This window comes from Lissotriton vulgaris, chromosome 5 (genome assembly GCF_964263255.1).
Source record: "Lissotriton vulgaris chromosome 5, aLisVul1.2, whole genome shotgun sequence".
Taxonomy (NCBI): Eukaryota; Metazoa; Chordata; class Amphibia; order Caudata; family Salamandridae; genus Lissotriton; species Lissotriton vulgaris.
Window position 1 is genome coordinate 1,674,664,513 of NC_141693.1, and position 15,140 is coordinate 1,674,679,652.

The 15,140-nt window shown below is 40.7% G+C and overlaps 1 protein-coding gene across 3 annotated transcripts in view; it reads right to left on the minus strand.

The window, feature by feature from the left end:
- Nucleotides 1–7,932: 7,932 nt before the first annotated feature.
- Nucleotides 7,933–15,140, minus strand: part of LOC147716932 (myosin light chain 4-like) — a 36,010-nt gene continuing 28,802 nt past the window's right edge. For all 3 annotated transcript variants that reach the window (XM_086923802.1, XM_086923801.1, XM_086923800.1), the window contains exons 6-8: nucleotides 14,748–14,825; nucleotides 13,008–13,059; nucleotides 7,933–8,223 (exon numbers count right to left, since the gene is read on the minus strand). In XM_086923802.1, coding sequence (XP_086779928.1) covers nucleotides 13,031–13,059; nucleotides 14,748–14,825 — 107 coding nt within the window. In that variant the 3' untranslated portion in view covers nucleotides 7,933–8,223; nucleotides 13,008–13,030. The remainder of the gene's footprint in view (nucleotides 8,224–13,007; nucleotides 13,060–14,747; nucleotides 14,826–15,140) is intronic.

The following is a 15,140-nucleotide window of genomic DNA, read 5'->3' on the forward strand; positions in this document are numbered from 1 at the left end:
CAGCAGACATCCTAGGCCCTGCCCTGGCAACTGATCCCCCAGCTCTGATTACAGACTCTAATATAGATGCGGTGGCGTTGAATCAATGGATAGAAAAAACGGTGGATGCCATCGCCCTAGCAAAACTTTCTATGTCACGTAGAGAATCACCTTCTGCCCCCTGGTTCTCAATAGAGTTAATGGCAGAAAAGAGAAACTGCAAGAAACTGTAGCGTATATGGCGGGTAAATTACTATGAGTCTGCCAAGATTTGCTATAAAAAAGCCCTCTACAAACTTCATAAATCGATAAAAAAGGCAAAAAAACTTTTCATTGCTACTTCTAACCAGAAAGCCGAGCATTCGAGCAAAGAAGTTTTTAAAATTGTCCAATCCTTTTTTAAGCCAAGAGTCATTGAGACAGAAGTCACCCTGTCAGAGAAACTCTGCGAAGTTATCTCGGTTTTCTTTGACAATAAGATTTAAAAAGTGTATGATTTCTTCACTGCTCCTGGCCCCACAGTACTGGTGGATGAGGATGAGGTTAGCGTATCCGCCCCGACACTAGCTCAGTTCCACTCTATTTCATCTATTGAGGCACAGGAGGAAATTAAAAAATGTAAATCAGGGGACCCGGATGATCCCTGCCCTCCGAAGCTATGGAATATGATGTCAGGCTCAATTGGAAAAATGCTCTTACACATCTGGAATATGTCCATTGCGTCAGGGGTGTTTCCCGATTGCTGGAAACACGCCACACTTCTTCCCCTAAAAAAACCTAATGGTGCCCCTGATGACCTTAGTAATCTCCGGCCAATCTCTCTACTAGCAGCCCCAGGAAAAATGCTTGAAAAATTGATACAACGTCTACTGAATGGCTTCATTGAGGAAAATAGTATTCTGCACGAATCTCAATCTGGTTTTAGATCAGGCTTCAGCACCGAGACCGCCCTCATCGAGGTGGCTGAGTCAATTAGGTGGTCTTTAGATGCGGGTGAATCGGCTATGCTGGTGCTCCTGGATCTATCTGCCGCGTTCGGTACCGTAGACCACGGCAGACTTCTGCATAGATTAGAGGATATCGGTCTGAAGGATAAAGCACTGGCTTGGCTTCATTCATATTTGACCGACCGCACCCAGAAAGTTGCCTTAGGCCCCTTCTCCTCTAGGCAGAAACGTCTCTGGTGTGGGGTCCCCCTGGGGTCGGCACTTAGTTCCCAACTTTTTAATGTTTACTTAGCGCCACTCTTCACCTTGATTGCCAAATGGGGGTCACGGCGATTTCGTACGCAGACGACACACAGCTGTCTTCTCTTACTCAGAAGTGTCCGTGGCAGCATTTAGCAAGTTTAAGGGCTGCCTCCGTGATGTTGCTATTTGGATGAATACCAACAAACTAAAACTGAACAATGGCAAAACTGAGGTGGTCTTTTTTGGTAAGGGTTTACAGCCCCCACCGGACCTGTGGTGGCCATCAGAAATGGGCCCTCCGCCGCTACCGAGCAGTAATGCAAAAAACCTGGGGGTGAGATGGGATGATAGCCTTTCCTTCTCTTCCCACATCCAGCAGGTTTCTGCAGGGTGCCTAAATAAACTCAGGAAGCTCCGCGAGTTTCTTTCGCTACTTCAGGAACATTGCCAAAAAGCAGTAGTCCATGCGACTGTTACATCAAGGCTGGACTATGTGAATGGCCTCTACCTTGGCCTACCAAAATATTTGATTAAACGGCTACAGACCATGCAGAATGCGGCTGAGAGGCTGATCAAACACATTCCTTTTAAACATCATGTCTCTACGCATCTGCGCAGCCTGCACTGGCTTCCAGTGGCAAGCAGCATTAAATTTAAAGCATTGACCCTGGCCTTCAGGGCACTACGGGGCACCTGCCCTAGCTATCTAAAACAGAGACTTCCCCGTTACCACCAGGCGAGGCCCTTGCGCTCGAATGCTTTACTTCAACTGCGGGCCCCACGAGTTCGGAAGGCAAAACTTGGGGGCAGGACCTTCTCTGCTGCAACGGTGAAACTGTGGAATGCTTTACCGCCCGCTATCCAGTCCGCAGCCTCAGAATCTGGGTTTAGGAAGCAATTAAAGACTTGGCTCTTCTCTCAAAAAATCTAAACCACCCTTCGCCTTTTTCTTTTCATCTAGCTGCTCACCTAGCGCCCGGACACCTCCTTGCGAGGTAGCTGTTCGCGCTTTATAAATATCAGTATTATTATTATTATTATTATTATTTATGGTCTTCCTGGGGCACTTGAAAGGGATGATCCTGTTTCCTACTTTACTTTCCTTCTTCCAAAACTATTGGATATACCATCTTCCACTTCACTCAACATCTAGAGAGTGCATAGGTTAGGTCCTCGTCTTGCTTCTTCTATGTCATTTACGAAACCAAGAGAGGTCATCCTATGCTTTCACAATTTACAGATATGCTCTTGGTTCTTGCTGCGACTAAAGCTAAGAAGCAAGTGTCCTGGTTGGGTCATAAGGTTATTTTTTTGTCTCAGAACGTATCTGCTGCCACTGCAGCCAGGAGAAAAGAATTCCTTAATTTCCAACTTTCGTTAAGGATGTTAGGTGCAAGATACGGTTTATTTCATCCCTGCATTTTTAAAGTGACGTATTAAACAACACTACTGTATTTGAAGACCCAGCAGAGCTCAAAAGATTTATACAAGTTCATACGTCGGCTACCATGGATACTGGTGGCCTTTCTCAATATTGATCTTTTCTTTAATATTGTTTTGTCTAGTTGATCTTACCTCTTTCTGGAATCTTGCTTGTTGGTTATTGTGGTCACAATGGGTTCAACGTTGATTTGAACTATTCTTCCAATATGGTCTTTAACTCTTCTATTACGTTTTCCTTGTTCTTTATTTTTTGTCGTATTGTTATATTTTGTAATGTCATTTAGTTACATTATTCCTCTTTTCTTTTCACAGAATCGTCTTGTTCGTCTGGACATTGTAACATCCCTAATGATAGTGTATATAGTTTCTGGTGTGTCATCCATTCCCTTTTTGTTCCTCTTTTCAGGTATGCCCTCTCAGTCATTTTGTTTGGACATGTATTGTCTCTTCTTCTTGCTCCTTGTCTCCTTTTCAGACTTTCCTTTTTACCTTCATTCCTTGTCTTTTTCTTTCTCTTGTATTTTTTCTCTCCCTTTTCCCCTCCTCCCTTCTGCTTTTCCTTTCTTACACTGTTGGCTTTTTCTTGTATGCCTTACGGCTCTTAAACGATTATTATCTCTTTATTGTGAATAATTCTGAGTAATATTCTGGAATATTAAAGGATCTCTTAATCCTGTAAACAGAGAGTACTAAGTCAGCTAGGTAAATCAAATCCTTATTTGGTTCTTCCTCAGGAAACCCACCTTGTTTATTCTTAAGCCTAAAAATGTAAGCAGGATTGGGTGGGTCTGGTGTTTGTTTCCTCTTAGCTGAATAAAAAGAATGGAGTTGTCATATTGTGCAAATGATTCCTCAAGGTTAATATGATGTCTCAAGAAATTCATGATATGGGAAGATGGATAATTGTGAATCTTATTATAGACAATGTTTCTCTTACTATAATGAATGTTTATGCACCTACGCAATCAGATTTTACTTTTTGTCCCTCCAGTGCACAGAAATTTACACAATTTCATGATACATATATATTTTATCCTAGGAACGGGCTTGCAATCGAATTATGGACCAGTTTTTAGATAGATAATCTTCGGTTCAATTTGTGCCAAGTAAAATGTACAAGCAATTTCATTCTGCTATTTCTAAAGGAGCCGTGGTAGATTTCTGGAGATTGTCTAACCCTAAGGCCCGAGATTATACCTTTTATTCAACTTCCAATGGTACGCTTTCAAGATTAGACCACATATTTCTTTCTAAATCACTTGCACAATATATTATACAGTCTCATTTAACTCCAATTGTGCTTTCTGATCATGCTATGGTTATTACAGACTTGGATGTGGTTCCCTCTCGTTCCCCTTCGCATAGATGGCGATTTAATAATTCTTTCTAGAGGATGCTCAGTTTTCAAATGCGTTTATTTCTGTTGCCTCTGATTTTCTTTTGTTTAATGATGTCATGGATGTTTCTCCTTCTTTACTCTGGGATACGTTCGAAGTCTCAGAACGAGATTGTATTTTAAATTATGTATCCAAGAAAAAGAAGAGTCACTTAAGAGAACATACTAGGTAGTTCTCTGCAATTAAGTCATCGGAAAATAAATATTTCACTTGCAAATTGTCTTCCGATCTTCGAACTTTACTTCAAGCCAAACTGCAATTTGATACCATTTCTACTGAGGAAGCTGATTCTATCCTTCTAAAGACTAATGCACGGTGTTATGGTGGGCAGAATACAGCTGGCAAAGTATTGGCGAATTATCTTAAAGGAAAAAAGAAGAGACACTACTAAACATCAGGTTATTTTATAGGAATTTATAAATCTCTTTATACCCCTGAATCAGCTTCTAATTCCTCAGCAATTGTAGATTATTTAGATCTGATTCTTCATCCTATCCTCCGAAATCTGGATTTTGACTCCTTAGAAAATGACCTTACTTCTGAAGAAAGTAGAGTTTTATCTTCACTTCTCCAATATTCTCCTTCCTTATTTATATTGTTTGTTTCATCATTTCATAGTGTCCTCTTCCACTTCTGGTACCTTCCAAGGTGCCATAATTTGTCTTACTCACAAGCATGGTAAAGAGCCTTAACAATGTAAAAATTATCGACCTACCTCTTTGTTGAATGTTGACTCTAACATTTTTGCTTAGGTCTTAGGGGATGTATGACGTTACAACGCATACTTTTACCACGCATACCATTACAACGCGGTATTTACAACGCATACTGTTACAACGCATAGCGCTTAGAGGTGCTGGATAGTGGTAAGTATAATTTTATATTCCAACTCCAATCCCCGTGGACACTAGGGAAGGTGTTGGATATAAAATTATACTTATTCCCTATCCTAGAGCGCCCCCCAGCGCAATGCGTTGTAATGGTATGCGTGGTAATGCCTGCGTTGTAGTGGTAGTGTGTGGTAAAAACTTCGTTGTAAACGTTGTATACCGGTCTTAGCTCTTCGTTTAAAAATCTTTTCTTCTTCATCTCATAGGGAAAGAGCAATCAGGGTTTGTTAAAGGGAAACATATCTGATAATGCAAGATTATTGCTTAATGTCTTAAGCAAAGCACCTTCATTTAAATCTTCCCTTGCTGCAATTATAATAGATGCTGAAAAGGCATTTAATTTAATTAATTTGGAGTTTTTGTTTCATTCCTTACATGGCATGGATTTGGCCTTAAATTTATTGCACTTATTTCCCTTTTATATCATGACCACTGAGCATCCATACTGGTGAATGAGTTGTTAGCCTCATATTTTCCACTTTATATTGGAGTAAGGCTACGTTGCCCACTTTTTCTTTTATTATTTGTTTTAGCTCTTGAACCCTTTCTCTCTCGGATTCGTCTTAATTATTCTATTCCTGGCTTTTCTTATGGTGACCGCCATCTGAGATTTGCTGCTTATGCAGATGATATTCTTCTATTTATTTCTTCTTCTCAATGTTCCTTGCCTCCTCTTTTACATGAAATTTCTTTGTTTTTAGAATGTTTCTGGATATAAAATTAATAAGGACAAAACAGAGGTTCTTCCGCTTAGTTAATATAATTTCTTATTCTATTACTGGCTATCCGTGGTCTACATCTGCTAAAATCCAATATTTAGGTGTTTGGTTTACCAATTCTATTCTAGATACTATCAGAATTAACTTTAAATAACTTCATATCAAGATTGATAATATTCTTTCCTCTTGGAATACTTTCTTTTTATCTTGGTGGGGTCCTTTGGATTCTCTTAAAATTGTGATTTCCCCTTTATTGTTATATCTCCTTTCTATATTGTTCGTTCAGATTCCCAAATATATATATATATATATTTTAATTAATTCATTGCTTCTTAAATTTCTGTGGAAAAATAAAAGGCCCAGAACAGCTTTAGTTACTTTACAAGTCAAAATTGGCGGGCAGGAGTTAATTTTCCACATTTTTATGGTTATCATAGAGCCTTTGCTTTACGTCAATCAGCCTTTTGGACTCAGGATTTGTCATTGTCCTTCTCTCCATTATGGCTAGATATTGAAAAAGCTTTTCTTCTTCCCTTTATGTCTAAAGAAGTGCAAATCTCTATCTTCTACTAATTCATTTCCTCATTCTCCTCTTTTACAGAATACTGTTTCGATACTTGGATCTACATTTCTTTCACTTACTCTGACTACGTTTTTGTTTTAGAAAATGCCAATATGGTATAATTCCCTTACTGAGATTAATAATAGACCTGTTTTCGGCGTACTTGGAGGATAAGGGTCTTAGGTGGGTATCTCAACTTTTTATGATTCTCCTATCTCTTTTCCTCAATTCTGTCTTATGTTTCATTATCCTGAATCTTTTCATAAGCATTTTTTGGCATTGATGAATGTGGTTCTTGATGTTTATTTTTCCTGCCCGAACTCCTCCAGATTAATTCCTTTTTCTTCCAGTTTTACTGAATTTCTGAAAACAAGCCATAAAGCATCAGCCTTTTATGAATGTATTTCCCTTCCACATCCCTCTCAAACCAAATCCAAGTCTGAACTCTTATGGAAAAAAGGATCTAGAGGTTTCTTGGACTATTCCTTTTTGGAATAAAGTGCGGGCATATATATATAAAACATTTTCAGGTCTGCGAGTGTTACACACTCTTAGTTTTTAATTATCATTGGCTTTATTTCACTCCTTTGCAATGCTCCAAATTCCCCTCAAACTCTTCTGCTAAATGTTGGTCTTGCCAGTTTTCTGCAGCAGATTTTGTACATATATTGTTTCATTGCCCAAATGCACTTTCTTTCTGGCACAAGGTATGGTCTTGAATCAAAACGATTTTTAATTTGAGTTTCTCTTTTAATATTCTTTATATTTTTTAGGAACATTAACCAGTTCTTTTATTCCATCATTTCCTAAAGATAAATTGTTAGATATTTTTATTAGCACTTGTTTTTCAGTATATTGGAAAATGTCATCTAGGTTATCATATAAGGTATGTTGGGTTTTTGTAGGTTCTCATCATAAGTTAGACAGTATGTATACTTTGCAATATTTATCTTCTCATAATGTGCAACTGTTATTGTTACCTCTTACTGTATTTCTTAACCAAGTTGAGTGATATTTCCAGCACTGTACCCATATTGTCTGAAAACTTCTATCCTCCTTGATTATTTTCTCTCTGTCCTTATTTTATATTCAATTGTTATTTTGTTGCTTTTTGTATAGAGTTACTGTTCAGTTTGACAGGGTAAATTTTAGACGAAAATTGTGTTATTCTTTGCCATTATGTTTATGATATAATATGTGATGTTACCTTTTCTTCTTTTTTTTGTTTATTCCCCTGTTCCCCTTCCTTCTTTCCCTTCCTTCCTCATAAAACAACAAAGACTTTAATGGTTGTTTCTTAGGTTTTTAATACAGCATGTTAATTGGTGATTCATTATTATTAAATTATGTTATATTTCTTTCACTTTATACACTGGATTAAAGAAAGTATTTTAAACTTTAGAAATATCGATGATGGGCGGCCATAAAATCCCAAGGCAAACCATGGAAAAGCCAATCGGCAATCAAGATTTGGACACCCATTATTACAGAATCTGTACTCCCGAGACATCATTTCTGATAACATGATTCTTCCCCAATTCCTTCCTATTAATATAAGGGATGATGGATCACAAATCTTGAACGTTCCTCATTGGGCTGTTAACACATGCCTCATTTGGGAGGGTGTCTAGTTCAAAGCTTGAACCCGTTCTAACTCGCTATGCGTGTGAACACTTAACATGTGTAGTTAAAAAGGACCACGACTGTTGCCACCAGCTCTTTCAGTAATTTCTTGAAAAGAAGCAATTAACGCAGCTTTTATTGTGAAATTTATTAGGTGAAACGCCAAAGGAAAAATAAATTAACAATACATTAGACAATGGAAGCTCAGGGCAAACGTCAGTCCTTGTAAAGATAGAAGCCAATAGGATCCTGGATGAAAGACTGTGGACTGCCTCACCACTTGTACTCATCAGCTACAATGATATGGTTTGTTACGTCTGGGACACCGGACAGTTCCAAGCTGCTTCACAAGGCCCCTTTCTGCAAAATATCAATTTGGCAGGCGGAAAGTGTGTATTTTTTCAGGAAATCCACATTGATCTGAAAAATAAATGTACACCATAGTGACGAAATCAGGAATCTGTCATTCTAATCAAAAGATAACTAATTTGTTTAAGTGAAAGTAACCTTCTAGGATGCACTCTTACCCCACCAATATAGTGAATACTTTCCCTGGACACACTGTCAATTTTATTTGTTTAAATTAAATTGTGGCTGAGTGACCAACTATAGTTCCTTGCAAAGCGCTGTGTTCACTTACTAAAACAAATGAAATATGTTCCCCAACTTTCACTGCAATATTATTATTATTACAATTGTAGTATGTAATTCAGTAACCAAAACAGCTTTTGCTGGGTTCTCAGGTCCAACGGCATATGATGGCCCATCATCCATCCTCCTGCAGAATGTGAAGAGAGATCCCTGAGTCTGCCATACCTCACAGATATTTACTGGCCTTGAGTGGAATAGGGCCCCTCTGAATGGTTTAGGCCCCACCATCTGCGCCTCAAGGGCCTACTTTATGTCCCTGCTCAGGTCCGTACTGGGAAAAACATATTATACAAATGAAGGGTGCAGGTGCACCATCACTGCCAAAACATTCCAATGTCCTGAGACTCAGAGATGGCTTGTGGTAGCCATGTTTGACTGCACCTTGAGAGTAAATTCAGTAATGAAAGTCTGGCAATAGATAGCAGTCTAGCTGGTGTAATGTTGAGCATTATCCTGAAGGCATTAGAATTTTAGAATATGATAGAATATTCGTATTTTTATTTGGGGACTTCATTCAGCACAAACCTGGCTTCAAGAAATGAGTGATCAATGGAATGCACTAGCATATGCTAGAAAAAACTAGCGTGCATTGGTGGTCAAGTCTGTGTGTGATAGGGCTTAATGTGACTAGGTATCCCATCCCTATCAATAGTATAAGTACTTGTGATACTAAGGAAGCATTCTATTTAGCAGGCCCAGCAGCAGTCTACGGAAACCAGTAACTGCACTGTACCGCCCCCCTGCAGGCTGCGCCACCTGGCATGCACTAATTCCTTGGCAAAGGCACTTCCCTTTACAGGACAGATGACAGGCTTCTTCATTGAGGTGCTGATTTGAATCCAGTGCTATCAGGGGTCCATCTAACAAGTCCCCCTGGCTCCTTCGATAGAGCTAGCCTGAGGTCTTCCTCTTTATAAAATGGAAGAACCATGGCCAGTGCAGCTTTCAGAAGTACATTGTTGCAACCCAAGTCTGCCTTGCATGCTTGAGAGAATGACTCAACACACTAGGGGGCCCATTATGATGTCAGGCGGATTGCCCCCGCCAGGCTGGCGGTAGCCACCGCCAGCATGGCAGGGGCAATCCGCCCGACATCCACACTAGTTTTCCCCTCCGCCATATTAGTATGGCAGGGGGGACCTCGGTGGACGGAAAGACCGTCCGCCGCTTTTCCGCCCCGGTCGCCTTGCGGCCGGGGCGTAAAAGGAATAATATGGTGGCGGTGTCTATCAGACATCGCCAGCCATATTATGAAGGTTGTTGTTAGGTGCCTTTCCGCGGCCGCGATGCCTCCACGGAGAGGCATGCGGTCTTCACTCTGGGGGCCCCCTGTGGGCCCCCAGAGTGAAGTACAGGTGGGGGTTCACACAAGGGTTACCTGTGGTACCCCCCTTCATTTGCATTAACAAAGCGCCAGGCACCCTGCGGTGCCTGCCGCTTTGTAAATGCAAATGCTGAAATGCATTTTTAGCATTGTGGTGGGCGATGCAGAGAGCACTGCCCGCCACAATGCTAAAAATGCAGGATGTGCCCGCCACTGTGGCGGGCACATCCTAATACCTCCCACGGGACCCCCGCCCTTATGGCGGGCGGTCCCGAATTCTGACAGGATGGCGGGTGGACAAAGTCCCCCCGTCATCCTAATGACCCCCTAGATGTGTGTGTGTGTGTGTGTGCACGTGCATGTGTGTGTGTGTTTGTGTGTGTGCGCTGGCAAGCGTGCGTGTGTGTGTGACTTAGACACTCGGAGGGTAACAGTACCTCAGGCTGTTGAGTCACCATTACTGACAGCATTAGGTATGAAGTGTGCATGAAAGAGGAATGAAGGATGCCTCTTAGGAGTGTGGTCAGAGAAAGTAGTAATAGGCTAGACTAATGTTCTCATCACACTGGCTCCATGGCAGGATTGGATAACCCTTATTATAAAGATGATATGTATCTATAGCAGAGACAGACTGATGTTAAAGACGGGATGTGACCTTCTATGTTAGTCCAGCATGTGACTGCAGTTTAACTGGTCTTGAAATATCAGAAACGGATTCTGGGAGTAACTGCTCGCCATAAATAAAAGATTTGTTTCACCACCAAGTGGCATCTAAGTGAAACTGATTTGGAATGCCTCAATGTAAAGCCCTTTTATGGTATTTGTTTGGTATCTATTATTTAAGGTTAGTTTGGCTAATTAACCAATTAAAAATTGGGGGGAGACACTGTAAAAGGTTTAAAGTGTTTACAAGCATATCACTGCTGTTTCCGGCCTCACACCAGGAGAATCACGAACACATGATAAGTTCAATATCTTAGGGTCCTTGCACTTTAAGGAGCAGATGTTTTAAGAAACTTTTGTTGCTGCATTGCGTCAACTGGTGAGAGATAAAAAAGAATACTATATCTACTAAGATATGGTGCTGTTTTTCTCTTCCCCAGCACTGGTGTACTTTTGTCTGCCATGCGCCAACACACACCCCTGCAACATAGGGCAATGGTATGCATCTTCTGTAGCAAAGGTTTTGTAGTGGAAGGGGCTTCTTCTCCTACAACAACTGTTACTAGTTGTTCTAGTCTAGTACAACAACTATGCTTTATTACTTTCTGACTTTGTAGTGTGCTTTGTAGTGTGCTGTGCACATGCAAAGTTTGAAAAGTTTTGAGAAAAGGAAACGTTTCCCAAACTTTACGCCTGCCTTAAGGAGGAGTATGCTCTTGGTGCAAATCCGTGTCTATCAATGTTAGTAGATGAGGATTTTAGTCAAACTCAACAAGATGATGGACGGAGTGCTGAAACTGGCCTGGCAGTTTGGGCTGGACTGTTCCTATGAGGAGCAGGGTCAAGAATGATTTGCATATGGCTGGGTCCAAACTGGGGTAGGGGGAGCATGGTGAGCAAAAAAACAATGGATTTAACCCAGATCTGTGACTGGGGGTAAGTATTTGAAAGGTTTCAGCACTTTGTCCATCATCTTGTTCTGTTTGATTTGAGTCAAACACATGGGTGGTTGCATGAGAACCCCCATAGACTCATGGAATGCCCCCTTGACGCAAAGTAGTGCATAGCTCCACTTTGTCTTAGCATAGGCACATTTCCAATACAAATACCGTTTTTCTTGCCAGAGCACAAATTGCTGGAGATACCAATGCAAGTGGTCGGTAGTCTCCAAAGTGCCTATGTGGAACAAGGTTCAGGACTTCGGAGCTGGCATGGAACTGAGTGTAACATTTTCTCACTTTGTCAACCTTGTTACTATGGTAATCTGCACCACTCCATTTTAGGCTGGCTGGCAGCCTGCTACACCACAGGCCACTTGAACACTGGCAGATATGCTATCAGGTGTGCACACTGAAAGAATGAAAGTGCCTACAGGAAAGAGCCAGTGATCTTGACTCTTTCCAGGGGCTGGACAACACCACCCATGCATCCTGAAACTGGGCTCTCTCCATGTCTCCTCTTCTTCTGTGCACCTGACATTCTTACAGGCCAAATGATCGCCATCTTCACTGGTTTAGTGACCTTTAAAGGGTGCAACATTTGGAAAATCTCCACAAACTGCAGTGGGCATGACAGGAATGTGTCATGGGTATGACTTCGGCATGCCAAAGGATTACCAAAATCCTGCCTATTTTTGGCATTAATAAAGTCATGACAGGCTCAGGGCACTTTCCTCTGTCTCCACATCTACCCATACAGCATCTCACAACAGTAAAGATGGTGGAGCCTGCTGGATGCACCTCACTCCACCCAAACCTGTGACCCTGCTGAAGTCTAATCCATTTACTTCTTCACTAACCACATGTCCTTCCCATCTCTAGCGTGGTATTCTTTAGATAAGATTATGACAACTCATCGGCTACAATGGGTTTTGAAACTCCAATCAGCATTTTGAGGATGTTAGTTGGCATTTCATTGTTGGGTAGTGAGGCTGGATTGGAGGGGAGGTCTTCTGTTAGTTTACTGCTACAGTCTGCATATCTCCACAGTGCCCAGAAGAGCACCACAGACCCTGGTTTAGCTGTTAAGGGGGTATGACTAAGGCTTTGCTTAATAGCATCATAGCCTATCTGCTCTCACTGGTGGCAAACAACTACAATTTAAAGTGTGTTTTCTTAAGGAGTTTTTAAATCACTTAAAACCGGAAGATTCAGGTGACCAAAAACTAACAGCAATTGTGTTCGAGTTGGGTGTGAACCACTGTGCTAAAATGAGTAGGTTCTGTAAGACTGTTAGAAGGCTTTGAGCCAACCACCAACTCGAGAAGCAGCACCAGTGACACTCCTAGGTTTTCTATGACCTCTTTGAGTTTCATTGTTGAAGCCCGTCTGTGGAAAATAGACAGAATTAAGGAATACATGTTCTGATCGGTCCTGACTCCTGAGACTTGACTGACTTTCACAGGTAGCATCAAAGCACAGAGATCTGCTGTTCAAAACTCAGGAACATCTCACCAGTGTGGACCTGGGACTCATCTATTCGAAATATAACATAATGTCCTACCAACGTCATTTGAACTTTCGACACCAGGCATTCCGTTACAAATTCAAAAGTGTAATCTGCTTACTCTGGAGGGCGCGTGTTGCTGCTTCAACCAGACATGATATGCTTGACGAACGCTGATCAGAAAGAAAAGAAGGACAATGATATCAGAAAGGCGGAACCACAAAATAAATATTATGCAGACTAGAAAAAAAGCATATGACATTTTTGCCATCTTCTAATAGTCAATATAATCACTCATACCTTCTTAAGATATCACTTCACTAAAGCAGTTCCCATCTCAATCTATAATCTATTCTTGCACATCAATGTATTGTGCCATTTGGAGAGCTACACATTAATTAGAGGAAGCCAGGGTGTGCAGCTGCTAGATCTGGCTTGACGTTTGCACTCCGCAGGTCTGTCTTAGAGGGGAAAGAATGCTGCGCAGGGTTTTGTCTTGTTTTAGCTCCCCAGCAGTAAATTGGAGGCCGGACTAAAGAGGAGTTAAGTCAGGGGGTCAAAACTCTTTGACGTCATAGTGGCTCAGAGGTGTGTAATGACTTTGTATTTGAGTAAATTTACGGCTATGATCAGGCCTCTCCATTAATGCTCACTGTACAGTTTACCAAGATTTTTAAGATGGGACTGGATTTTTGAAGATTTAGGACAGAGTACTTCGTGTTTAAGACAGGATGAGTCTGATCTTGCTTTTACCATACTATATCTATATTAAATTATTCTTTGAAAACTACTCAATAATCCCAAAACGTGAGTGCCTTGTCGTTGAACTCCACCATAACTGTACTCAGTTACTACAACGAGGCAGTTTATAAAACGCCTAAATACCAATATAATTTAATAAAAGAGTGGATCATATTTAAGAATGAAGACAGGAAGTTGGCAAGTCTGCAAGATGGCTAAGTGACATAAACACTCATTACTGATAACTGCAGTTACCTACAGGTCATAAGGAAGAATGCATGCTAGGCCAACTCAGTATTCCATCCTTCCAAGGTTGTTGAATTGAGTGCATTATATTACCCTATTGTAAAACCCGTTATTTGCAGCATTTAGCCACAAACACTGTGATAAGCAGCTTTATATAGAAAAAAGTTATAACTACAGTGCATGAATTGGTACAATGAAATAGCAATAGTAATACGCTGAAATGACCTTTATGAAATTGAACTTGATGGGACCTCCATATGTTTAGACCTTGGGAGAATATTCTGCTTCGCATTGACATATATTTTGCAATGATTTGTATGATTACTAATACTACACCTAACCAAAAGCCTCTAATCTATTACATTTGCCTGGGGAATTATATAACACATGACCACATCATTACGATGGTTAAAAAAATCCTATGAATCTATCTACTGAAACAAATAATTTCTCTTAACCTAGATTATAAATAACGTGAGCCAAAAATCCAGGTCAAAACCAGGAAACTGACGACTACTAAAAACGTCAAAAATTAACCCCTGGTAAATGTTTTGTAATTGAGTAATCAACAAATCCCTTGCAGCATTTTATATATAATCAGCTTGGAAGAAAGTTGAAAGAATGGTAAAGATCTGTATTTTATAAAAAATATTGGAAACGAGTTTTCCACCACAACAGTGCAGCTTCTCGGGTAGAGCTAAGTGCCACTCATTGAGAAGCATTGGACAACAACAGTCAAACATTGCTAAGAGACTTGTCCTCCATAAAATAGAACATGGTTATCTTTGGCAGCGCAGTTGATATCGCCACCAGCGACAGCCAAGGCGGGGGACAAAGCTCCCCTGGATTGGGAAAGGAATCTGGATTTAAATACCTTCATAGTTGATACATCCATTGGCATCTTCCTGGCCGCTCAACAGCTGCTCCACCTCATTTTCTGTCATCTTCTCCCCTAGAGGATTAAACAGTAGAACAGTTTATCACAAAAGCCACACTTGGCAACCTACAAACCAGGATTAAGGGCATTCTGATGGAATAGGAGCCACTGCTTGGATGGTGACTCTGCTCGCATATAACAGTAATATTTTCTCGTGGCAAAGAAAAAGTTGTGCCAGAATTCAGCCACCATATTCTGCCTCCTTATAAATATTTAATCACACGCTTATTTTGGGACAATTTAGGGTCTTCTAAAAGTTTAGTTTTTTTTAACTAAAATCATGCTTATGTCGTGCAGTACCAATATCGATGGCCTGTAAGTCTCAGAGAA